General features: G+C 37.8%; 1 protein-coding gene across 2 annotated transcripts in view; it reads right to left on the reverse strand.

The window, feature by feature from the left end:
- LOC116997784 (adenylate cyclase type 8) overlaps window positions 1-27,774 on the reverse strand; it is a 120,293-nt gene that overhangs the window by 68,055 nt on the left and 24,464 nt on the right. For both annotated transcript variants that reach the window (XM_033062894.1, XM_033062885.1), the window contains exons 2-3: window positions 21,302-21,451; window positions 2,409-2,539 (exon numbers count right to left, since the gene is read on the reverse strand). In XM_033062894.1, the coding sequence (XP_032918785.1) occupies window positions 2,409-2,539; window positions 21,302-21,451 (281 nt within the window). The remainder of the gene's footprint in view (window positions 1-2,408; window positions 2,540-21,301; window positions 21,452-27,774) is intronic.

The following is a 27,774-nucleotide window of genomic DNA, read 5'->3' on the forward strand; positions in this document are numbered from 1 at the left end:
CTAGTCAAAGGGTCATTTTATTATCTTTGAAGTCACATTCCCTTTGTTCTAGACTTCTGTACATACTGGAGTACTGAATATAAATATTGAAAGAACTAAAAAAGTACTGCTAAGAGTGAGAAAATGTTTTGTCAAAAATAGGAGTCATCCTATTCTAGATTTTCAAATCATAAAAGTCTCAAATCCTAAGAATACAGACAAATTTGTGACAGTCTTGATATATAAAAGGCTAAGGGAAATTTTATTTCATCTAATTTTAGGCATTTGACAGGAGTACCAGAGGTAGAACTATAGTGCTCTCTTTATAATGTATGAATATTTAATTGGATAATTCCTTTTTCATTCTAGTGACTTTACAGGGAGCCCTGTCAGGTGATCATATTTGAATTTAGGTGTATCAACTTGTGTGCCTGAAGTTGTGGTAGGACCTCCATTAACAAACTACTTTCAAACAGACTTCTAACCTGTGTTTGAACATCCAGTTATTTTTCTTGCCTTTTGGCTGCTCACAGTGCCTAGAATGGTCACATGTGAATTTAGAGAAATATTAACACACACAAAGCCTGTGGTGTGCAAGATACCACCCAGAACAAAGCATATAATAACTCAATAATTATTATTCAATAAAGTATTAGCTACCTTATAAATTAGTGACGTTCAAAAAGACACATATTCTGGCACAAACCTCATTAGCACTTGAAAATCAACTAACAGCTGGTGTTACAATCTGCATACCAGAAGATTTCGTTTCACTTTAGCTGATGACTTGTGGTGAACAAGATCACAGCATCTGAGAATTACTAATGTAACCAATTAAAAATGCTGTAATGATCAGGTTGATAACTGATTAACACATCTTCAAATGTATGGACTGGCAAAGGTTGGGGTGAGGTTTAAACAAGATGCTCACAAACTTGGTAAGATTTTTACCAGTGAGAAGTGATAAAATTAAAAGGTAAAGTACCAAGCTACTCAAAGAGGAATGAATAGTAATAATAGACTAAATTTATAAAAATATTTTCAAATTAGTAGTTTCTACACTTTCAATTTTCAAACCAATAATATTTCTAAATGGATACTACTTTTAAGGATTCATGTAGCATTGGTTTAGGTAGTGTTCAGTGTTGAACATTTAGGAAACAAAATAAGCTGAATGAAACCTACTTTTGAAAAGATCTAGTTTCTGGTAGAGTGCATAGAAGCCTATCTGCATTTTAAAGCATGTAGAATCTTAATTTCAAATCTCTTTGAAGTATAAAATATATTTTGACTTCTCACCCTGTCTACAGCCCTTTTCCATTAAAATTAAAAGAACCACCTTCTCCATATTTTGATTCTTCTACAGCAACACTTACTCTGAATACGAAAAAGGTTAATGGAAGACATTTTATTTTAGTGCAACTCAAACCTTTATAAGGGTCCTTGATACTTTCAATTAGTTTTAATAAAATAACATATCTGAGCTACTGCATGGCCACAGAAGCAGCAGATAATCAATTTACTCTTCTGAAGAAGTGCAAATTATTTTTATTGAACTCGTCCAGACAAAGTTGTATTTTGGTTTCATTGAAAGGCAAAGAACATTCTTCCCAAGCAAACTATCTACCATCATATCCATGCTTCTTTTTCACTTCCTCCAATGATGATTTTTAAGATGGTCACTCAATAATTTACCCTTGTGTTTTTCAGAAAGGCTTATGGAAAATGCTATTGGCTTAACAAAATATTCTGGTTTTAGGGAAATACAATAATGTCAAGATTATGTAATGCCATGGAGTTGAAGTTGACCATTCTGGTGTAAATGTACAATTAATGTACATTAATTGTTGGTGTAATTACCTTGAGGAGCAGCTCATAGGATAATTATCAGCCTTTGATAATTAACTTCAGGAAAGAAAAAATTTAGAGAGAGAAATAAAGAAAGGAAATGGGATTTAAAAAATAATAATCAGATTGATTAAATGAAAATGGCTATAAAGCAGAGGAACCATATAACAGCTCACCATCTTTGAGAACATCTTACAAGTCTCCATCTTATTCTTCAGTGTGTGGAGTGAACTATCAGGTTATGGCAGAATACGTGTCCCCATGTAAGCAGGACTCCCCTTCCTGTACAGTCCTAACCACTTAAGTGAACTGAGTGTGAAAAAGTGAAAAAAAGTGAATAAAAGACACAAATGGTCCAGACTCAGTGCTTAGTTCAAATGGGTCTTTAAATTGCCATGGCATCCCAGCCATCCTGATGAGTGAAAGAAGACATCAAAATGCTTCTCTGCTCAAATATTAAAAAAGGGTGCACTAATTTTCTAATTTATGAATGAATAAGGCTACAGAAGAGAAACCCTCAGACAAGAGTAATTTCACAACATCTGAGACCTTAAACATTACAGAAAGGCTGCTCTACCCACCTGACATTCTCATAACGATGAATGTAGATCTTATGGAACTGGTGCTGCAAGTGTTCATCTTCTACATTGGTCATGTCATTTATCATTTCCAGGACTACAAACCGTGGTAGCACAGAGAGCACCAGCCGTTCCTAAAACAGAGAGGAAACCAAAGTGTCAATATCAGTCTGAACTGGTATTTCACAGTGCCCTGTTTAAAGATCTGGGTAACTGGTTATTTGTGACCCTTCTCTCTAAAAATTCTAGCTCGGGCTATTTGTGATAATTCAACTTGAGTCCACAGTCCAGAACACCTCTGGTTTAGGTAAGGAATAATAAAATGAGCTCACATGCAGCCATTCAAACTAGTCTTCTTGATTAGGAAGATTGGAGAAAATATTCAATATTTTCCATTAGTTTTTCCTGTGTTTCAACAACACTCAGGAAGAGCAAACATTTGCAGCATATGTTTACACACATACACCACATGCTTATTTATAATGTATATTTTTAATGTATATTAGTAGAGTATCCATGTATATTAGTTTATTATTAGTGTGCACAGTGCATCAGTGCATATTAGTTCACATATACTTCTAGTATTAGTTTATAAGGAGATATATATATATACACACCACTTTCCAACCCTGTCATAATATAATTAACTCCAGAATTTTCACAGAATTTCACCAAATATTCTGAGTTGGAAGGGACCCACGAGGATCTTAAGTGACTGGCCTATTTGGGGATTGAACCTGCAATCATGGTTATTAGCACCTTGCTGTAACTAACTACATCTTAATACAGCCAGGCAAACCCTCAAAAAATAATCAAATTCTTTAATGAATACCCTAGATCATCCCCTAAGAGATTTGAGACTGGCTTCAGTGGCTCATCAGTTTAACAGCTTTCACATATTTTGCAAGTATCTAACCCAAATCTGTTTCTCTGCAAATTAAACTTTCTTTTTATCCTTTCAAATTTGGCATGGATAATTGTTGATTGATGCTTTCTCTGTAATAATCCTACTGTATTAAAATATCATTATTGTGTCCTCTTGCCCTCAGTCTCCCTTTTTATTTTTTAGATTAGAAATCTTTGACAAGTATTGGAATATATCACTCCCAAACACTCTGAAGCAAAGCAACAATTTCTCACTTTTCTTTTGCTTTACAGGATTGCAAATACTGAAAACTTATTGAACTAAAGAAGAGAATGTTAATTGTGTAAGATACTTATCACCAAATTTCAGACAAAATTTTGGGGAATAGGATATAGCTAGGGAAAACCAGATGTGAACGTCCAAATCAGGCACATATGTAGACTACAGAACACACAAATGAATAAAGTCCTCTCCTCTCCTCTCCTCTCCTCTCCTCTCCTCTCCTCTCCTCTCCTCTCCTCTCCTCTCCTCTCCTCTCCTCTCCTCTCCTCTCCTCTCCTCTCCTCTCCTCTCCTCTCCTCTCCTCTCCTCTCCTCTCCTCTCCTCTCCTCTCCTCTCCTCTCCTCTCCTCTCCTCTCCTCTCCTCTCCTCTCCTCTCCTCTCCTCTCCTCTCCTCTCCTCTCCTCTCCTCTCCTCTCCTCTCCTCTCCTCTCCTCTCCTCTCCTCTCCTCTCCTCTCCTCTCCTCTCCTCTCCTCCTGCCTTTTCTGTCAAAGAAAATGATTTTTTTTTTTGCATTTTATTTTAGGAAACTTGATATTAGGAGGATATAAAATAATCTCAGAGCATACAGGCTGTGGGTTATATCTCTTCTCAAGAGTGAAAATTTGTTCAGACAGAGCAAGAAAAACCAAAGAGGAATGATGGGTGGAATGAGAGAGACGAGCAAACCAATAATGAAAGTTATGGTATTTATGCCAGCAAGATTCAATGTCATGAAATGTTGCCATAGATGTAACATCTGAATAAATGAAGGAATCCCTTCCTAGCTTTCATAGGAGGTGCTAGCATTACAATTTACAGCTCTCAAAGTGTAGATCATAAAGAATTCTCACTCTGTGCAGTCTTAGTCAGCAGTTAGTAAAAAACCCTCAGTTCTGATGGAAACACTTTGTGGATAAACACCTCCATTTGTCTAGAGGGCAGCTCCAGCTGAGGTGAACTCTGTGTTTATTTAAGAGGGGAGAACACACACTGCCAAAAACTGGAGCACAGCAGTGTTTCTCCACTGCAGCACAGGTGTGTTGCATCACTGGAGCACATGTGTTACACCTCCCGCTAAGAAGGCACTCCTTCCTGCATAACATGCTGACAGAATATGGGAGAACTGAGAAATCTCCTCACATTTAGCCCACCTATTCCACAAACCTTTGCTAAATCAAGATCTGCCTTTGTGAGGGAGAGACAAAAAATTATCTGAGTGACAGCTGATAGAGAGCAGGCTGTGAACTGTAATGCAGTGAGATCATCCTTTGTTCTGGGAAATGGCCAAGCTCTTACTTTCTGTTTCCCTACACAGGGTGGTTCTAATTTTAGCACATCTGTTTTGTCTTGGCTTTCTTCCACATTTTCCACCTGGGAATTCTGCTATCCTTCATTCTTCTGATGTGTAAACACTGGATGTGATGCTTGTGATAGCGAGAAGCAAACCAGTCCCTCAGGAGATCCTTCATATTCCTGCAAACCTGGGTTTCACAGGAACATCTAGTCCTCAGGTAGCTTCACTCACAAGCAAATCTCCCATGATTTCTTAAGATGGTATGCTTGCAAATAGCTGCTGATTGATAGTCTAAATCGATAGCCTAGAAATATTTTTAACATTTTGTGTCCTTAAGCCTCCTATGACAAAAGGCACTTAAATTTTCTCATTCCTTCACTATTAAGATACATAGTTCAATACAACAAAAAAATAAATCCACCTTCTGAACAAACCAGATCAGTATTTCTGGGACTTGTATGAATTAAGTGCTCAATGACTTCTTGTGAAGATACATTCAGAATAATACTAATTTTTTTCACTGTAAAAGAAATATGTTATTTCCTAGCTTACCCACATAAGACAACAAATTGGAATACAAATTTAAAAAATAGATTTAAGAAAACAAACATAAATTCTGGTGGTTATTAACTCTTTATGGAATCTGTGATAGAATCACATCAAAAAAGGTCAGTTCCTTCATATGTATAGAACTTAAATAGATAACGTACTTTATTTTTCGCTAAAGGAAAATCTTATGTTCCTTATTTGCATTCACCTAAGGGGGTATTGAGCAACGCCTCTAGAAAGTTTATTTTAAATAAAACATACTTGGCTTGGCATGTGTACACTAAGCCAAGAAAAATGTGCCAAGTACATTTGATATCTTAACCTTCATGCTACTCATTAAGGTAAGTTAAACGTTCTTGTCTGCACATGAGATCTGGAAATGACCCATAAAACTGAGGTTAATTAGTTTGCCTCTGTAGCAGCCCTCCTCCATTAACACTGAAGCATGTGATGAGCCTTTGTTGAAATCACAATTGAAGGTTCATTTACAGCTCGTGTCACTACTCTGCATGATGAATGTTGTGCTAAGGAGGAGCACTGCAAGAAAAACAGCATTTAGGTGTGTATGTGTGTATCTGTATATATATTTTTGAGGCATTTCAGTTGCCATCAGTTCTCTGGTACTGAAACATTCATATGGCAGAAAGGTTTTCCCTCTATCGGTATCAGCTGCCCCTTGCCTGGCCAAGCTGCTCTTTCATCACACCACACTGACAAGATGGTGGGGATGCTGAACCAGGCTTCTTCTCCAAACTGGGAAATGAGGTGGGCTCTAGTGTGGATCATTTCCATTCTTTCATCTCCTCCAACTGATTCTAGTGTTCTCTATGTCCTTTTAAAGAAGTCTTTCACGTCACTTTTCTTCAATCCAAGAGTTAAGAAAGATTTTCAGTTATTCGAGGATGAGCGTCAGGTCACTCTTTCCTTGATATGAAGATCCTTACCAATAAAACTCCACTTCAAGCTACTTAAATACTATTGTTCCTATTTCACTGATTTAGATACTGTGGCACAGAAGAACAGCACAAATTTGTGGAGGTCATGTACAAAAAAGCAGTAGGTAATCCCAAGTTGTTGTTTTTTTGGGGTTTTTTTTGTCCTCTGTACCTTACTATTTACATGATCAAAGAACCTTCACATTTCTAGTCAGTCTCTCTTGGAACAAATTTTCAGAGCAGGAGCGAAACACATGAGAAAAAATTCCTTTTCTTACAGATAAAGGCTTAAAAAAGAAGTGTTATGAACTCTAGGGTGAAGGAAACTCCATTATCCAGCTCTTTTGAAAGCCTTCCAGTTGAGCAGTGGGCTAAGTGGAGACAATTCAAAGCAGCAGTGGTAAGTGGTTTGAAAACTAACACAGATATATTTGTTCAAGAGAAAAGACATAGAAGAAAGAAAATAGCAACAAAGGAATGCTAGAAAAGAGCTGGTGAACTGTTCTTCTGATAACCATTCATGACATGAATCAACCCTAGTCTTTAAGATGGAGCAGTCAGAGTTTAGAGTAAATAAATAAAAAAGTACCTTTAACCCGAAGAATAACCATGGTAAAGGAAAAAGACCAGTAGAAATCACCAAATGTGACAGATTGATGGTAGAATGCAGGTCTGCATTCAGACACCTGAGTTTTGTGACTCCGAGGCAGTTATGCCCAAACTTCCATTTCATCCCATGAATCCAGAGAGATAATCAAGTAAATTACTCCTTCAGTGTCACAATGGGTCTCTTTGAGTTCTGTTACCTGTTTTGACTAGATCTCAGTCCATGGTAGTAGGAGCTCATAGATGTAAAGTATGTAGTCACCTAGTTTAGAAGGTGTCAAACAGGGAGCTGACTCCTACCCAATCTACTCCTTCAGGAAAAGTTAGCAACAGTGAAACAAATCCTGCAGCAGTAAGTAAATTAACTTAATGAGTCACCCACATCTATTTAAAGTCCCAAGACTGTAATTTAACATTAATACTGCCTCTAAGGCCCATTTACTGTTTTGTGCATCTGCAGTAGTCACTCTTTGTTGGACAGCTTTGCTGTGGTCTGCATGCACTGATCCCTTGGGTCCCTTGTACTAAAATCAGGGTGTACCAGTGCTTACAACTGCACAAATGTAGGTAGGCACATTCATGCAGAAGTGGGACATGTCCCTGATGAATAAATAATGACCTTTGCAGCACTTTTTGCGAAGAGTCAATTAACCAGTGCACAAGGCCTCAGTCCTGTGAGTAAAAACCAGAGACCTTTCCACTCAGGGTGATCAAAGAGACCAAAACACCAACAAGCACAAAACATCAATAAGCAATTTGGGATCTGGAGGGGATTGCTAAGAGGAAGGCCAAACTCCACAAGGTTTCTCTGCAGGTCATGTGAGGGCATCACCTCTGCAGGGTCTGCTGTCTGCACTTGGAGGGTACAGATTTTCCTTTGTTTCATATCGTTTTTGTTGGGGATGGATTTGCCAAGACACAAAAAGCCCTTCTTGACTGATGGGTCAGTTCAGGTTTTGCTCTTCCTCCTCTGCACGTACCGTCAAAAGGGGGAACCTAGGGAGATGCCGTGGGAGTAAGTCTGGGTTTGGAATTCTGCTGCTTAAGGCTGTTCCCAAGACACTTGTGTAAAACTGAGTGGGCATACCCCAGAAGTGTTTAACGATAGATGCTCCAGAGAAATGTCTTACATTTTTCATCTTGATTTTTAAGCATCCTTTTTCCAGAATCATCAAGCTTGTCTTTAACAACATTTACAATTAATATCAGAGACATTTTATTGTATTGAACACTGAACCTAATAAATGTGAAAAGGGCCATTCAGATCAGGAATAGTTTTAGTCTTTCTGGAGCACATGAGCTTCTATTACATTTAAGGGATGTTGATAAAAATGGTATTGTTTTCTCCTGAAAATCTGTCAATGTTCAGAATAAAAGTAATTATTGTAGATGCCACTCTAGAAAATGGAAATTAGCACCTCTCATTATGATGAACTGCTCTGAAGAGAAATTCCTTCATGCTTACTTAGCGTACAATGGACAGTCTATTTGTAGCTGTTCTTTTTGGTGTCTCATCAAGACAATGGGAGTTAATTAAAAAATACTGAAGGAACTGCAGTACCTAATTAATTCAGACTTGTGGGGTTATGAGGCTGCCTTTTAACCTCTACTTCTTATTGATGCAATACGTGATATGAGCTGTATCAACTTTGTTTTATTTTAATTCTAGCAATTACTATCCCAAATTATCCCATCCTTGGCTGCATGTTCCATATAGGCATCTGCTCTTTTCAAAGAGAAACAAGGCCAGATCACACAGGAGGTCTTGAAGTCTCTTTTTGTTTAGCTTTTTGTCTATGAAACATAGCTAAATCTCGACCAAACTGATAACCCAGTGCTTATGAGAGTCATGACCCTTTATACAAGTGTCTAATCTCAATTAACTGAGATGTATTGCAAAGTTTGTTGCAATGAAAGAAGGAAAAAGCTTGCTCCACACAATTATTGTAGGAAGGACATGTTATCCAATTGTTTCCTCTATGCTCTCGTGCAAACCAGCATAAAACAATATATGTAGTACATGCTAAAGGGAGGAACTGCAAGGTACTACTGGCCCTTTGTTTTGGCTGGAAAGTGGATGGTTTGATGATCCAGTACCTGAAGCCACATTATAAATCTTGGCAGGGCTTGATTTTTAACAGTTTACTGCCAGGTGTAAAAGAAGGTGTTTTTTTTATTATCCAGTTGGCTGTGTAAAGTGATCACAATCTTATTGTCTGCTTACCCTGCAGTTCCTGAGATGGAGAAGGATGATTCTAGGGCTGCCAGTTTGGGCTTCTATGCCTTCCCAGTATAATTTTGACTTCATAAATATTTAGCTCCTCCTGTAGCATACTGGGAATTGGTAGAACAACATTCCCCATAATTTATTTGGTTTTGGCATGATACTTGTTATTTCTGATCATGTATATTTAATAATTATAAAAAAAATCCTCCTCAAAATATTTACAAAAATATTCACAACATTAATTTTAGAAGTAACACAGTTGATCATGAAGCTAACTGCAGGCAGTGACTACACTGCACAGGCACAATGAATCAACTTGTCATAAGGCCACATGAGCACCACTGACTTGCACAGGAGTGGGTGGGAGCACATCATGAAACAATCTCCTGAAAATGCTTTGTTTGTTTGAGTTGTCTTTTAGTTTAGGCAGTAGGAACTATGGGTCTCAGATTAAGTGCTCTCAAATTTAGTGTCTGTATTGAACACACACAGTTGTTAATAATTCCAGATCCTCTGAATCATTATGTGTGACTTTTATCTCCTGAATATTAGATTTACATTTCATTGTGAAACCCAAACATGTTAGAAAGATGAGTGGTGAAAAGCAGGAGTTACAAAACAATTTGTATTACCACCCTGCCTTGAAGACATGAACACTTATCATAGAATCATGCAATGGTTGGGTTGGAAAGGATGCTCAAGACCAGTGAGTTTTCACCTCCCAGCCATGGGCAGGACAACCTTACACCAGTTGCTCAAAGTCCCACGCAACTTCCAGTCAAGACGAAGCCACAACTTCTCTGGGCAACCTGTTCCAGTGCCTCACTACCGTCACAATCAAGAATTTCTTCCTAATATGTAATCTCAACCTACTCTCTTTCAGTTTGAAGCCATTCCCCCTTGTCCTACCACTGTATGCCCTTGTCAAAGTCCTTCTCCATCCCTCTTATAGCCCTTTTAGGTACTGGGAGGGTCTATAAGGTTTCCCTGTGGATTTCTCTTCCCCAGACTAAACTATTTCAAATTTCTCAGTCTGTCTTCATAGGAGAGGTTCCCCAGATCTCTGATCATCCTCGTGACTCTCCTCTAGACTTTCTCCAACAGGTCAATGTCCTGCTTATGCTGGGGATCCTTGACCTGAACAAGGGATGCTCTCCAGCCCCACAGTAACCCATTAGACTCATCTAATAACAGAAAGGCATATTTTATAGGTTTGTTATTTTCTTTCTTCCAAACACTGTGAGGATTTTTTTACTGCTTATTCTTTATTAAACAATAGCAGAGAAGACAAATATTCAGAAGAAAAACATTTGTATGGAAATAAGACCCACATTATGACAAAAAGCGTTGTACTGTCTTCTGGTGTATTGGCTTCCATAAATTTCAGTTAGTTTGCAAGGAAGCTCTGGAGTCAGAGCTAAAGAACAAGAGAAAGATAGACACAACACTGATTTCATAATAGCATAATCTTAAGCTTTTCCTTGTTTTACTGGAATAGAAAATGAGACAAAACAGCTCCTATAATTCAAATTTGTTCTTAAATATCAGAATGACAACATATGACTTTAATACTGATTGTGCTATATTTCTCTGGAACAGATTTGACTTGTCTGCTGTTAAATCTTCATTCAATTCTCTGCACTGGTTCTATTTTATATTGATTTATATGTCTCTTTTTCCATTTTGTCTCTTTGTCCAGTTTTTTGGGCTGTTTTGAAAATTACTAGACAACTTCAGTAAAATACACATTTCTCAGGACTACTCGTGGCAGCTAATGACATGGAAAATATCAGACAGAAGGCTTTTATGCCTTTTATTGTTAATCTTTCTATGACTAAATCACTGCAGAACACCAAGATGAATAAGAGCTACAAGGTCATATTTTCTGGTCAAAAAAAGGGATGCACCTTGTCAGAGAATTACAAGATTCCTGTACTAAACAGCACAAGCAGGATAAAACTTCCTTTCAGCAGGGGGGAGCAATATTCACCTCCTGAAAATCAAACCCCTTTGAATAGGCTTGTAGATGGGCAGTTGAATACTGATGATATTGTTGCCTTTTTCCTAACATGGAAATGAAACTCGAGATAATTTTAGTAAGGAGGCAATATAAAAGGGGATCTTTAATGAAGGCCTTCAGAGGCAGTTATGGACAGATGTCCACAAAGCCCATTCCTACAGGGATGAGCACACATTTATAGGTTTTAGGAAAGTGGTGATGCAATTCCTCCACACCCTCAGGTCAAGCCCCTTCCCTGGAGCCCCCCTTCAGCACTAGTTGTATTTTGTCCAGGAGGATGTATCTCCAAGAGCTGTTCTCAGCCTTGGTTCCCAGAAAAATCCAAGATACGATAGGGGCCTTGTATCCCTGGGGCTTGGAGCTCTGGAATTTTTTTGTCTTTCTGCCTTGGGAAAGGCTATGGAAAAATACTGGGAAAACTAGCTACAATACAATAGATGCCAGAGTTACAAATATATGTGTGAAGAACACAGAGAACATATAAAAGAAAAAAAAAAAGAGGCAAAACCCAAACCGCATCAATATGAAAGACCATTAGCCCATTTATAAATGTTAATCCAAATATTCTATCTTACCTTGAATTATGTCAGTAATGGCATTAGTAACTTGACTCTGTCTCTCTTGGAATTGGTACTGCTTATGTTTATAAGATTTAAAACCATTGCCTGGATTACAGTCTCTCAATTAAGCATCTTGTAAGGATATTGATTTGAGAGTCCTCCCACAGTCCTTTTAGGGCACTAAGGAAAGTACACTAACAGTTCTGATCCTGAACAAGAAATTCATAGCAGAGGCACTAACTTGATGAGTTTGGAGCTGGGAGTTCTTTATTAAGCTGAGAGAGCTGAGAGGAATGTATGAGAGCCCAGCTGGTAGAAGTCCCATCACTTTAGGGGGCTGAAACCACTTCATTCCCCTTACTCATCACTCATTTCATCTCTGTCCACTTCCCCACTTCCCTGACACATCAGGGTCACTTCTTGGTGGCAGTTCTGAAAAAGGCTTTTTTTTTTTTTGTTAGACGCCTCTCTCTTTAGCAAAGAACTGAGAACACAGGAGACACAGGCCACCAAATCCTGTCAGTCTCATTCACTACTGACCAGCACAACATTTGAACAACTTGGTTTAGAGATCAAAGTACCACACAGGAGTTTTATCCTTAATCACTCCAAAATCCATCTACTAGTAAGGAGGTTTCCTCCTCAATAATTTATTCCAGTGAAAGCTCCCATGCCTGAAGATCTGACTGGGATTTTTCCCCTGTATGAATTGCACTTCAGGGTCTGACTCCTATCTTCTGTCATTGGCTATAAATCTCATTATTCTGTTTGAATCCATGTGACCACTCTGGATTTGCAAGAAATGGAAGAGAAGGCAGCAGATAATTTTTGTCTTGATTTTGCCTTAAGATTTCTACTTGAAAAAAAATGTGGAGGTTATGCTTTGAGGAAAAGAAACAAAGACCAGCAGTGAATGTAAAGGCACAATATCTAAAATCTGACTTACCAATGTTTGGATTTCTATCACAAATGGGTTAAGTAATGGGGCGTTTTGTGAGAAGGTGTAGTAAATATACATCCTGGTATCTACAAAATCATAAGTGCATGTAAATAATTCTTCTTCTCCCCAACAATAAGGAAGTCTGTTATTTGATTTAGAAAACAGATCACCTACTAAATCAGAATATGGAAATAGATTGTGAAGAACAATATAAGCTTTTCACATTCCTTTATTCTTTGGATTAACCAATATATTATACTTAGAATTTGTTCCTCTAAGTGCTAATGGAGCAACATGAAGAAAAAAAAATTCTGTGGGGACTACAGTTTTTTAGAGAAAAGTACTAAGATGAAAGAAATTCTGGATAAATGTGAAGCTTTACTTAGAATCTTACAGTCAACAAATTGATCTTTATCAAGAGGAAAAAAGGGGCTAAAATGTAATATCTAACCAGAGGTTAACATAGTTTTTATTTTTTTTTTTTATTGTGAATATATTTTTTTGCCCTTTAAAAATAAAGCCTCAGCTATTGTGATCATAACTTTTAAATATGAAGCACATCAAACTATTTTTGTAAAGACCATGTGCTCTCTAAAATTTAGATTATTCTTTTATTTAAAAACAAAATCTGAACTTTATCCTCATACCAAATTAGAGGGATTTTCATATTCCTACCACCATGTATTTCTATATATATATATATATATACACATATATATGTGTGTATATATATATATACACACTAGATTTTATGGAGCTTAACCCTCTTAAAGTGTCCTTTCCAATCCCAGATCAATCTGCTCTTATTTTAGAAGCTGCAAAATACTGACAGTTGATTAAATTCTAGATTTGTAAGAGCTTGATAAAACCTACATAACATGTAAGCTGCTTTAAAAAATTAAAAACAATACAAAACAAAAAAAGAAATCAGAGTTCATCAATCTGCAGAGAGCTTCTTAAAGCCAAATAGATATTGTTTCAGGGGAAAGTGTGAAAAAAAGTCCTCTGGAAGTAGTGGTAGAAGGAAACAAATGGTCAAACGGAGCAGGTCTTTAATGGAAAAAGAGATTAAGGCAGAATTACAGTTTTTCCAAATATAACAGGCAAAAGAGACAAAATATGGCAACAGCAGATTGTTCTGAAGACTAAGGGCTATCTCCTTATTTTAAAGCCCTGATATACTCATACTAGAAAGACAGAATGTGTGATAATACCTAGAAAACAAAACTATCCTCTTCTCACCTGCACAAATGGTCCTTTCAGGTGGTGAGCTCTAATCCTTTATGCAAATCAAATAAAACAATATCCAAACTGCTTTGACTTTCAAAATGAGGTTTACTGGATTTGTGGGATCCCCTATGAGAAAGAAATTACCTGGAATGTAGGTGATCAGTAAGCCAGGGGCAGGACTTGCAGGGAGGAATTGTCTGCAGGGTATTCTCTTAGGGACTCTTCCCATTGCATCATTTAACGTAGAAAAGTTTTTCTTCTTTGTCCCCACCGATCTGACTCGACCCATAATTAAAACTTGCAGATGCCCATCTTTGTCCCACCTTGATGGGAACAAGGAAGCCTGGAAGCCCAGTGGATCAGGTTTGACACCAGCCTGAGCATTCCCTGCAAACTGAAGCAGGCAGTGCTTGCTCCCCCCTGCTCTGCTGCCTCCAGCCTCTGCCAGTGCCTTGGATTCCCAAGAACATTTTCATAAGCATTAAGGAAGATATTAAGAAAGGCCTTTATTTCTGTGGAAATTCCGATGAATTTGAGGCTATTTCTTCAGAGAAAGGAGCCTGCTTGCTGAGGACTGTCTTGGAGAGGTATTTAAACAGTCCAGCTAAAGTATTTTCACGATTATAAGCCGCACCTGATTATAAGCCGCACTTTACAACAGCGTGTGATAAAAGGTATCTATTCTATCACCATCTGTTGAGGGTGGGGACAGTGATCCTTATCTCCATGGCAGATATTATCTGCTAATGGGCCATCCATTGAAACCAGGCAGGGCATTGTTCTTTATCTTTTCACAACCCATCCTTCCTCCAGCCAGACATTTTCTGCTAATGGCCATTGAGTCCCACTGTGTGACTGATAAAATTACTGCATCCCATTGGAAGTTGCTCCAGCCAGGGGGAAGAGCCCAACATTGCTTACCAAGATAAAAACAGAGGTTTTGGGACACTAAGGGAGCTGCTTTCTCCACTGGATTCCAGAGGAAAACCAGATTTCTGCACATCACCACTGGACCTCCGGAGGGAAACTGCACCTTGTACAGGAGCACTGCTCCAACTGAGCCACATCTGTCACTGCAGGAGGATGCAGCCACCATTTAATGGGACTGCTGCCAACACCCTGCCTGACAGGGTGTCAGGTTGTACTCTGACTTTGTCAGGGTTTGGAGTTTGTTTCTTTGTAGTACTGAATTTCTATTTTGATTTCCCTAGTAAAGAACTGTTATTCCTAATTCCCATATCTTTGCCTGAAAGCCCCTTGATTTCAAAATTATAATAATTTGGAGGGAGGGGATTTACATTCTCCATTTCAAAGAGAAACTCCTGCCTTTCTCAGCAGACACCTGTCCTCCAAATTAAAACAGCAACTTTTCATTCTTTGTCCATATATAAGCCACACCTGATTATAAGCCGCACTTCGGGTTTGGACAAAAATTTTAGTCAAAATGGTGCGGCTTATAATCGTGAAATTACTGTAATGTGTTGTGGATTTAGTAAACGTCTAGAACTAGGTATCTGCACTGAAACTGCACAAATGTAGTGATAAAACTGGAATAGTTCTCTCCATTTGGCTTGTCAAGACTTAAAACCTAGAGGATTTGTTTCTGATTTGAGTTCACTCCCTCCCAATAGTTTATCACAGCAGGGGCAGAGCAGCCTTGCAGGTGAGCTCTGCACAAGAGGCAAAGAGTTTTCTCTTCATGAATGATGCATAACCTGCTTCACTGAGAACAAGAACGAATGTCTCTCCAGAGGATGAATGCAAAAGTCAAACAGATATGGGCTGTTTTCTCCTCTGATCTCAAACAATTTCTTTATAAAATGCTATGAGGTGCTCTAAATCTACTAGAAATAATGCAAACAAAATATTTCAGAGAGGATATACATTGGTTTTTTTGAACATTAGTCCAGACCCCAGGTTATTCATGTTAGTAAAATACAGGTTAACAACTTATTATTATTTAATGCCTTTTCTATGGCTAGCTGTCCTGTAATGTTGTGATCTTATTACAAGAGAAGGGGTAAGGGCTGGATTGATTTTTATTGTCTTCTAGCTATAACTTTAGCTATTTAACTTTTGTGATTTTCCCTGTCTAGTTCTTGTAAGGCTTCATTTGCTGCTTCATTTAGTCAAATATTCCTACACAATTTTTATTGCACAACAATATTCCTGACTTCACTGCACAATAATTGTTTTCAGATATGTATTACTTGACATATGTCTGTGAGGTACAGGATAAGACAGCACGACAAAGTTATCTGAGAGGCTCTTCATAATTAAATTGTAGAATTTCAGGGTTTAAAATATTAAAAAAATTTCAAGTAAAGATTGGAGAAAGAGGAGGTTAGGACACCTGAGCTATATTGAATGCAATTCTTCATAAAATCATCATTTCAATATGTGTCTGGATTTAATATGTCATTCATTTAAAACTTTGGGATTTTGTATCCTGAGAAATAGAAATGAAAAATAAATTTAGTGCAGTTTCTGTTCTTCATTAAGAAAATTTCACAGCATTTTCACAGTGAGGGAAATTACATACTCATTGGTTTGGAGGGATTTTAAGTAGCTGTTTTAGAGAATTAGACTATCTGTTTTCATTGCCTAGATATGACAAAAGCAGAATTACCTGCTGTGTCCTTGCAACAAAATCAAGCTAAAAACAAACAGTGTCTTTGAAGTATTCATTAAAAATATAGCACTGGTTGTCAACATTTTTGAAACATGTAGATATCAAATTAAAGTATTAAACCAAAATTTCAAATAGGTAGTAGAAAGTTATGATATTGTTGGAAAAAAATGGGTTTATGAAAACTGAGAGCCTCGTCTTTGATTTTACTCATGTCTTGAAAACAGAATTGGAGGACATTTTATTGGTGGCCATATTTGGTTGCTTGACATAAATACATCTCTTAAGAACGGGCCGCTGACTACAAGTCATTAGAAGATATTTAAATTCATTATTTTATCAATAGCTGCTAAACAGAGGCTGTTTTTACAACACATTTGTCTGTGCCGCCTCCTGCAGATATTCTCTGATATTTTCATCTTTTGATGATAAAGTCTTTCTGGTACTCATCAACTCCTTTAACTATGTCAAGCTCTGAAATGTTTTGGATTTTCACAAAAATTCTAATTCTTAAATGAAAATTAGGGAATAAGTGGACACAGATGTTCCCTCAGTCTCACAGGTGCTGGGATTTCCAAATGGTCTCACACAGATAATATCATACAGGTAAGTGCATAAACATCATTAGCAATGACTGCTGGAGTAATTCTCCTTTGTAGCCACACTGCTGTTCATTTTCATAATAGAGTAATTAGAATTAGGGAATTCATTGTAATTAAAAATGCTAATATGTGCTTTTAACCATCCCAGATGCCTAAAAACAAAAAGATAATGATAGGAAATCAGATTCATGATGATCTGAAAATACAACTAAAATTCTTGACTTTCTGAAGCACAAAAATTTTGTCTACAAGTCTTATTGAGAGTAAATGGAGATGGACGAGGCAGAATGAAAAAAAATATGTAGGAGCTTTATTGTATATAGACTTTTGGAGGCAGACACTGGAAACTGAGTCACTTCAAAGCTGGAGTCAGGTTGCCCTGGATCAGCCAGGCTCCATAAAGTCTTTTGCGTCATCCAGGTCTGCACTGGATTCTATTCCTTCATGTGCAGTTCCTGAACGAATTGTAATTGGTGTAAAAGCTGAACTTGCACCTGAAGATATTTTCAGTGGAAAAGGAACCTATAGAGCTAATTCAGATTTGCAGACACCACAGGCCCAGACACTTCTGAACAACAAAATGGCCTTGACTGTCAAACTGGAAAACTTCACAGCAAAAATGAAATAGCACAAGGAATTCTTGAACCTTGAAAACCCAAAAAGGGAGACACTGATGGAAAATAATATCGGGGAAACACATGACATCTAAATTCTAGGTCAGAGTAACATAAAGAGCAACAAAAAAGCTTTTTCCTCCCTAGTCAGATTTTTATGATTTCTCCTCCTATTTTCATTGCTCCTTATGCAATGGTTGCAAGTGAATGACTGAAACTGCTTTCACTGAAAAAAAAAATAAAAAATCAGCTCATATATATGAAATATTTCCAGAAATACAGAATAATCTCTTGTTTTTCACAAGCAGCATAAGCTGACAGTAGAAAGTTTATATTTGTATTCCAGAAAATCCACAAATACTTATTAGAGGGTCCTTAAAAACCTCTGACAAAGAGAGATCCTGCCTTGTCAGTATTATTGTTTCCCTGTATGGCTCCACATTTCTAATGGTACCTCTTGCTTTTCTCTAAAACACAGATTATAAAATTTTTGGCTCACAACTGAGTGACTCTCCATGACTGGCTCTCTTAGGCATTGCACAACACTGCATAATGAGAGCAATAAAATTTATCATTATTACAATGACAGAAGAGTAGAGATTATGAATCCAAGGGATATTGAGAAATTGGAAGGGTCATTTTGGGAGAGCAGAAACTTAATTTCTTGGTTTTCACAATACACAGTAATGAATAGAAGTATATTTAAAGCTTTCATATAACTTCCATGATTATACAAAATTGGAGCCTCATTCTGTAATTGTTTATGGACAAGCATACCACTCTTTGTAGTTTAAAATTAATATTGTTTTGTTCTTACTTTAATTTTACTGGTCTTCTGATTTAAAAAACGTAAAGGAGAAAAACCTTACAGGTTCTTCCTGGCAAGCTGTCACACTTCACGTGACATGCCATACATATGACATGTCAATACATTTTAATTTTCTATTACTTTCAGTTTAAGAAGCAGATGTGTGAGGATGAAGGAAGCCTCAAGGGGTTTAAATTGTCATCCCCTACTGTGAAATGTAGCAGTACCACCAGTGAAAGCAACAAAAAACCCGTCCTTGCTGTAAGTACCCTTTAGTTTACACAGTTTATGGGAAGTGAAGAGAAAATAATTGAAGTGGAATAAATTTTGAATTCCTGGAATTATTGTCTGGAAGAATCACACAAATAATTATTCCTCTATTTTCTCTGAAAATTTTTGTTCCTCAACAATATTTCTAGAAATTTTCAGAAGCCACATCACAAGTATCATCCTGCACACTCTTTTCCCAACTCTTTCTCCCCCTTCATAGGAAATTAAAGTAATTGAATTAATTTAGTAAACTTTAATTCTTACTTTTAAAAATGTGTTATCCATTAACAGGTATTAAGTTTTTTTAAATTCATCTGAACTACAAATTCCATGTATCATGCAATATTTGTCCTCAAGACAGAAAAATGCTAGTGGTCACTGAATTACTCCCTGTGTACTCATTAAGTGAGCATGAACAAGCTGCTAAAAAAAGTGGTCACCTAAAATATGACCTTGTCAGTCTTCTTTAGGCAGATAGGTTTAAAAATTGCTTAAATGAGATGCTGCCTCAGAAGCAAATGGAAAAAATAGAATGATGAGGGAAACAGGCTCTCCATTCCTCAAGATGTCCCAGTATTGGAATAATTTTTGTAATGTTGCCGTTCCAAATACAAATGAAAAGCTGAAACTTTATTAAACATTTTTATATATAGCAATGTGCATAATAAAAAAATTAAAAAGTTCCAAGAAAATTAATCAGAAATATTTTAAAATGCTGTATTTCAAAATGTTGAGTTAGTCCATTATGAAATTAAATTTTAGAAGAGATCTTTCATTTGATGTCCTGTTGTCTGTATTTTTCTCCTGTGGGCATTTTCCTTGGCCCAAGGACACTTCCCCTTATGCATTTCCAGTCATATGATGCCTGTGACACACTACTTTGTTTGGTCACAGGTGAATCTCAGCTGCAGTGAGGTAATACTCCAGGAAGTTCTGCCCTCAGGGAACAACACAGCCCTGAAATCTTACAAAGCACAGGGCCAAGACAAAATTCACTGTTCAACATGGCTTAATAAAAACAAATATTTCAGATCCAACCACTACTTCCCCCCTCTCAAAAGAAAAAGAAAAAAAAAAGACCAAAAAAAAGACAAAAAAAATAATCTTCCCACTCAAAAGGAAAAATGTCTGTTTTCATTTTTCTAGTGGATAATACAAGTTCAGCAAAATTGGATTTCTCAAAATATTTGCCTTTGCACTAACTTCCTTTTACATGAGACGATAAAACATTTCTAATGGGATAACCTCAGAATAGTATGGGACAAGGCAACAAAGGATTCTTTTGTTAGTGTTATAAAGTTTTTTACAATGAACTCAAGAAAACTATGGTCAAAGTAAAGCTTACAAAATCATGATTTATGAAAAATTAGGCAAGAAGAAAAAGGAAAAAAAACCCAAATAACCCAAAATCCCCAAAAGTCATGAAAATATCATCCTGCGGTTAAAAAAAGAACAAAGCATCCTAGATAACATCCCTCAAAGTCTTTTCAGTCAGCAGTGGCTGCAGTGATGTTCTGGCAGAGATGACTTGGCATTACTCAACACAGTCATGTGTACTGAGTCATTAATCAGTAAAGTCCAGAATAGGACATCTTCCTATAAACTTTGTTTAAGAGTATGATTTTCAGGGAGCAAATGAAATAAATTTGAGAATTCATATACATATTTATACAGCAGGGCAAAATGAAAGGCTAAATTCATCTTAGAATGATACAGCAATGTAACATATATGATTTGGATGCTGCTCCCTTGGTGCAAAATAATAAGCAGAAAACTTCTTTTTTTTTCTATACTTATTTTGGATTACAAAAGATGATTACCTAAGATCAACCATACCTGCTCAGATCATAAGTGCACCTAACCCAGTATGCTAATGCACACAGTGGCCAAAAGTTAATTTTTCAAGAGATTTAGAACAGAGAGACAGAATAGTGATGCCTTGCTGCAGTGGCCTCTCAGCTGCAAAAATCCATCTCTGAGCCTGAAGGGATGGTCTGGTATTTTAGAGTTCACTTCCATTAATTTGCTTAGCTTTGACAGACTCACAGAAGCAGTCAGATTGGAAGGGACCACAGTGGGACCTCTGGTCCAGCCTCCCTGCTCAGGAAGAGCCATCCCAGAGCACATGGCACAGGATTGCATCTTTCACTTGACTAATGCAAGTTTTAATATCCAGAACACAGGAAGTTCCCCAGCTTAACCCCTCTTGTGTAAAGAAGCATATTTAAACACCTGCCAGTTGCTGTTTCATTTTATGGCCTCCTCCGTGGGAAAGGATGAACAGCCACTCTATTCATCCTGTTTCCGTCTTTTAGATGCTGTGTGAACTCAATATACACCAGCACAGTAACAGCACAAAACTTGCTTAACCTGCACAAATCAGGTGGTGCCACACTGGAGCCAGCAAGGCTACAAAAGCCTGCTCTTGTCTAATTATCAATACCAGTCAATGCAAAACCAGGAATGCTTTTCCTGGTGACCATACCTGTCGCTGGTTTTCTGTCTCTAGTCTCAGTCTGGCTTCCACACATCTCCTGGTCTCCAGGAAGGCTTGACGCTGTGCTCTGTCTGACAGGTAGCTAATGAAGATTCCTGCAGTGTTCATGCACATAAATAACACTGCCTGAGCTGCAATCTGCAATGAACAACAAACAGGATTTGATTAGACAGGAGAAGCAAAAAATATCTGCTTAAAAAAATGAAAGAGAGATGAAGACAGCTTTGTAGGCTGCAAAAATAGAAGTTAGGAAAGTTTGCATAAAAGAATGTCTTGGATCTTAAGTAAAGACATCAACTTTGTAAATTGTTTCTGCCTTGAGGATGAGATATGCAGTATTTGGGGGCATTAAACTCTGGTTGAACCACAAATTATATTTCCAAAAATTGACTCACAGAGCTCTAGCCAGGAATGATTACAAATGTAATTAACAATTTGTTTTTGCACTGCCTTTTCTGCAAGAGCAACTTTGTGATTTGTTCCATGGCTTTAGTTTGGGAAGCAAGCCATATTAAGGAAAACAAAGACTGTCAGTTAGCTAAGAATTAATACCAGTGATAATAGTTGTTGTATTATTAATATCAGTGATAATAGTTATTATTATAAACCAAATAGAATACATTCATTTTCAACTGATGCTAAAGCACAAATTTGCACAGTCTGAATTCTGAACCATTCAACAGGGGAAGCTGAAAGGATAACCAAATTCTTGCACAGCCAGTGCCTGTGTGCACAGACTTTGCTGAAGTTATGTAAGAGCTGAACTTGCTTTCCCTGTAGAAGCTGTGTCACAGCTTCTTCCTTTTCCATATGAACTCAAGAGAGCCACACAGGAGTGGAATCCTTGGACAGTGTAAATTGCAGTGGATTGTTTATCTGTCAGCAACCTCTGTGCTCTGTGTGTTTGTAAGGCCAACGCCATTGAAGTCAGAATTGGTTGGGAAAGAGAGTAAGAAACTGGAAATGTCTGACTGCACTAGAGACAGAGCAAAGTTCTGCAGCCTCAGAATCTTTATCCAATATCTCATCCTTGTTATTAGTGGAGATTTCAAAGGCTCTGACAGTTATGGGTGATGCCTACAGGATCATAACAACACCAGAACAGCCACAATAGGGCAGATCAAGTGTTCATCGTTCAGGATACTCTCTGGGGTAACGGAAAGCAGAGACTGCTCCAGCAAAAGTAGAAGGATAAAACAGTACAAATGTACAAATGTGCAGCAAGCATTCAGTGGTGTTTTGTCAAAACAGTTTTGCACACTCCAGCAATCTGTGATTGCAGAAAATTCTGGGATAGACATTGTATTTTCTTACTATCATCATAATAAATTTTCCTAAAATCCAAGTGTTGTTTGACTAATACAACACTCCCTGATCTCATTGTGATGCTTCGACTCAGATCTGCATGTCTCACTCCCCAGAGTCATGCAGGTTTGAAAGTGAGATCTGATTTCAGATCATACCATACCATCTTTCAGATGGTAAACTGACTGATTGGTTTGCTGTACATTGTCAGTGTGAAAGAAAAGGAAGTGTGTGGGGGGAGAAGGAGTGTTCTAAAAGTTTTATTCTGAGTTTTATTATTTTTTCTCATAGTTTCTTGTAATAAAGTTCTTCTTTGTACCATTTAAACTTGAGCCTGTTTTGCCTTACTCCTAATCCTATCTCACAGCAGGGAAATTTCAATTTGGCAAACCAAAACCACTACAGAGACCAAAAGTATCTGGCAGAAACTTCAGCTTTATATATTCCCGTATTTCTGAATTTGGAATGTTGTTCTACTATAGTACAGGGAATTAATTTGCAATTTATGTGCCATGATTAAATAATAATGCATATCCTGGCTCCAGATGAAGTTTTGTTTAACCTTTTCCAGAAGTAGATGTCTAGACAAGGCTTGTGAGAAGTAGGGCATGATTTGCATGATCCTTGCATCTCCCTGTCTTCCAGGATCCTCTAAGCTGGAGGAAGTGTACTCAGTGCACCTGCACAACTTTTCCTGATGCCTTTCTCAAGTTAATAGTACATTTGGTTCCTATGTCTCTCAATAATAAAGATTTTTTATCATTTAATTTGGTCCTTTGTGATAAAAATTTTCCTTTTGTTTCCTTTAACTCACAGTTTTATCATTTGAGTGCTGCATCATGTTTATAAACAGTGAGTAATCATTTCCAGATAATTTGCTTGTCACCATTCCTGATTTTACTGACTTAAAACATAACCCCTTACTTTTACTTTTTCAAAGGCAGCATTTGAGACTCCTTAGTTGCTCTGCATGTATCACTATTCTCCCTTTGCCCTTACTGCTGTTTTCCTGCTATCTATCATACCCTGTTTTACTGCTGCCCTGGACCAGCAGCTTCCCCCAGACACTCTCTGCCTTTGCTCCAAGATAAATCAGAGAAGCAGTAATTTATCAGTGAGATAACTGCTTTCTGGTGCAAGCTCCTAAGAGGTGTCATGATGAGCTGACATGAGATTGAGACTAGTTCAGAACTGAATTGTTCAGCAGGACAACTGAAATCAGCTGTGGAAGGTTGGAGGGTCAACTTTTCAAACCTTTTTGACTGACTTTTGACTTTGACCTGGACTGTAATTGCACACATACTAGGAAAGTTAGAGGGTGAAAAAAAAAAGAAAAATCCCTCCAGAACATTTTAAAAGTGCATTTCAACAGTGAAAGCAGTGACAAGGTGGTCACCTTTGCTTGCAAATTCATTTCCAATTTCCTCATGAGCCTAGTTCAGTCACCCATCTCTGCTAATGCTCAGGACTTGTTCCACTCACTTCAGCAGATCTCCTTAGAACAAATGTACTAGAATTTGCCTTTCAATTAGATTTCATGAGTACATAATTTGATTTGGACAAAGGGAATAATGGAAAACATGTTACAGGTAAAGCAACAGCTTATGAGGGGGCAGAATTGCCTTTTCTGGCCCATGATGGTCTGATTGGAACCATTCCAAAGAGTAAAGCACTTTGACTCGAGAGGCATACTGATCTGGGGCTCTTGTTTATAGAAGAATGGAAAAGATGTATAAGACTTGAGTCCCTCATTGCTACTCCTTTTGTTCTAGAGCTTACTGGGGCCAATTCCAGAAGTCTCAGAGGATTTTCTACTATAAGGCTACAAGCCAGGGTAGACTCTGTTTTCAAAGATGTATAGAGTTTCATATCTTTTTGACTGACCTGAAAATAATCAATGTTCACACAGCAGGGAAGCTGAGGCATAATGTGAAAAAAGGAAATACTTTCATAATACTTATAACTCTATTTGTACCTTGCACAGCACTTAAATAATGAACAGTAGTAGCACAGCAAGTGATCTTAAAAAGCCATGAGTGATATATTTTGATTTTTAACTGGGCTCTGAAGAGGTCTGCTTTTGAATATTTAAAAGATGCAAAGAAGGTACCCTACACCACTCTGCTTGGGAATATCTCTGTAACAGGATCATCACTGCCCCTGCTGAACCTGCAGTTGCACATAATCACATAATAGGATGAACAGAGCTAAAGGAAGTTACTTGACAAGATCAGTGAGGCAGTAGAATCACAAAATCACAGAGTCATCAAGGTTGGAGGGGATGTTCAAGGAAATCCATTCCAAGCATCAACCCAGCAGCACCATAATCACCCTTAAATGACATCCTAGGATTCCACATCTAGATGCTTCTTGAGCAATTCCAGACTTCACCACCTCCCTGGTAAACTTATTCCAAAGCCTGACTACTCTTTCAGAGACAATTTTGTTTCTAATATCTAATCCTGGCACAATTTAAGACCATTTCCTTTTTTCCTCTCATTTGAGACCTGTCACTGACACCCACCTCACTGAAACCTCCTCTCATGTAGTTGCAGAAATCACTGAGGTGCCTGAATGTCCTCCAGATGAAACAACCCCTGTTCTCTCAGCCACTCCTCACAGGGCATGTTTTCCAGACCCTTCACCAGTTTCACTGCCCTCCTTTGGACATGTTCCAGCACCTCAATGTCCTTTTGGAAGTGAGGGGCCCAAGAAGCAGCAGCCATTAAAATTCTTTCTCCAAAACTCTGCTCTTCATTTCTCATAGGAGGTAATTAAGAACTCAGTTCACATAGAAATCACTTTACAAATAAATTTTCCTTTATAAAGTGTCCTCCATACAGGCACTTCAGAACCCTCTGCAAAACCATTATAAAAACTAGCAAATACTAAGGGTTATGAAAGGAGAGGATGCAAGTCAGACAAGTGACCTTAGTTTAAATTTGACAGAACACATTGATTGAAATATCATCATTTTTATCTCCCACTCCTATAAAAAGGCTTTGCCAAGACAGCTGAAACCAAGAAAACATTTTGAGTTGATTTGGGAGCCACCAGGTTTCAAACAAACAATGGAAAGGCACCAGAAATGGCTCATCAGAAAGAAGTCATAATCAAAACAAGTACAGTATAGTAATGCAAGAGAACAGGAAAAGGAAAATTCATTGAAAAGATGGCAAAGAAACTCCCAAGTCTGTTGTGAAGTGGTAGGTAATCAGCTACAGACAGTTTTCAAGGCAGAGTTGAATCTAGTTCTGGAAGCAGGAAGTTCAGAAGGGTACAGCTGAGATACTGGGCTAAGCATAGCAACAGTTTTTGGGCATTTCTGCTATTAAGAGCACCTAATTGACTTGGCCTTCCTTAGGAGTTTACACAGAATCCTGTGAGCTTGAATGACTGGAAGTAAGTTAAAGAAGGTTTAGCAAATGTCAGAAGTTTCAGGACTTCAAAAATCATAACTGAACTGTGCTTTAGTTTTACCATGATTTCCCTTTCTGAAATACACAGCTCTCCATCAGGGAATTTAAGGCCATAAGGCCAGCCATTAACAGACATTTATGGGGTGTGTAGAGATTGACTGAGCTCAGCACTTCCAAAGAGCAGATAACCAGAGGAAAAGTGAATACTTATGTACATTCAACAAACCAAATGGATTGGAAATATGTTGATTAACAGATGGCCCTAAAAGATTGCAATTGTTGCAGGCAATCTTCATCATGAAGTTGAAAAAACAACAGCCTATATCCACATGGAAAGCACAGTGGAGGCAGAGGAGAGAAAGCTGACTAAATTTAGAAATTATTCTGAAATCCAGGACAGTGAACTTGTGTGTTACTACCTCAAGTGCAGAAATACACTCTAGAATGTTTAGCAGAAATAATCCTCTTCAGCAGGCACTTCTTTTCTGCCACATAGAAACAGAGTAGTGTTGGGGCTGATGCCACCCAAACACATGTGAGAAGTAAAGAAATTATTTTCAATGTAATCTCCAGCTAGACATGCTCAGGGTTTTACATTAGAGTATTTCTCGTCTGTTTTGGAAAGACTGGGAAAGTAAACTTGTGCTTCTGAAAGAGTGTTTTCAGCATGTGCCACATAAAGAACTGGTTGCTATGGTAATTATTATTGGATAATTAAGTTTGGAGAAGCATTTTGATTCTTCATTAGTTGTTTAACTAAAAATAGAAGTTCACCGCAAGGTTGTTTTTTGTAATTAAAATGTCTCAGAAAACGCTCTCTCCCTTCTCAATCACCGTCTTGCTTGGGTAATTTGAGGGAAAATAAGATGCTTGTATAAGAACTTATCACCAGGAATGGACTGAGAGTTGCACAAGAAGACCAAAATGCTCTACTTTCTCTAAAATAGGAACATCTGGCAGCCCAGACTCTAGTGCTGTCTCGCTGCTGGGCTGCAGCAAGCCTCTATCTCCCACTGAGAGTATGATTTTATGAATCAAAGCTAGTAAGTACCTGTTTCTCTGTACTGCCTCATGCCCACCTTGATCCCTCAGTACAGCTTCCCCTTTGTCGTGCCAGATCAATTATTTGTGGGCCCATACTGTGAACTATATCAGGGAACTTAGCCAACTTAAAAAACAAACATTTGGTGTTGGCAGTGATTTTCATATCTAGAGCAATTGTCTGATTAAGTTCACAGCACAGCCTCCACAGGAAGAGGAAACATGTGAACATTCATAGCTGGCACTGCTGCCAACTCATTAAATGGAAATCATTGCAGCCTTACTGTTAAATCACCTTGCAAAGAGTGTTCTTATTCCCAAGGTTCACTCATTCTGACTTCTCCTGGGTCTAACTGCTAAATTCCCCTGGCTGTGATAAGAGGGGGTTTTGTTTGTTTTAGTTCTTCACTAACTTTTACTGGAAGCCAATCTGGTCCACAAAGGTGCCCAAACTGCTGCCGTGACTTTCCAGAAAACTCACCTATCCCTGATCCTTTCTATTTTCCAATGCAAAAGTGCAACAGATGTTTAACTCTACTCACAGCTGGAGCGAGTGCTACTCTTTTATCTCATCTACATACCCACACTTCACTGAAAGACAGAAATATGCCATACCCCTGGGAACATGGGGATGGAGAATCACATAATGTTTATTTATGGTAGACAAGCACAGACTATGATGGCTAAGAGCTTTAC

The sequence above is a fragment of the Catharus ustulatus genome, chromosome 1 (genome assembly GCF_009819885.2).
Source record: "Catharus ustulatus isolate bCatUst1 chromosome 1, bCatUst1.pri.v2, whole genome shotgun sequence".
NCBI lineage: Eukaryota > Metazoa > Chordata > Aves > Passeriformes > Turdidae > Catharus > Catharus ustulatus.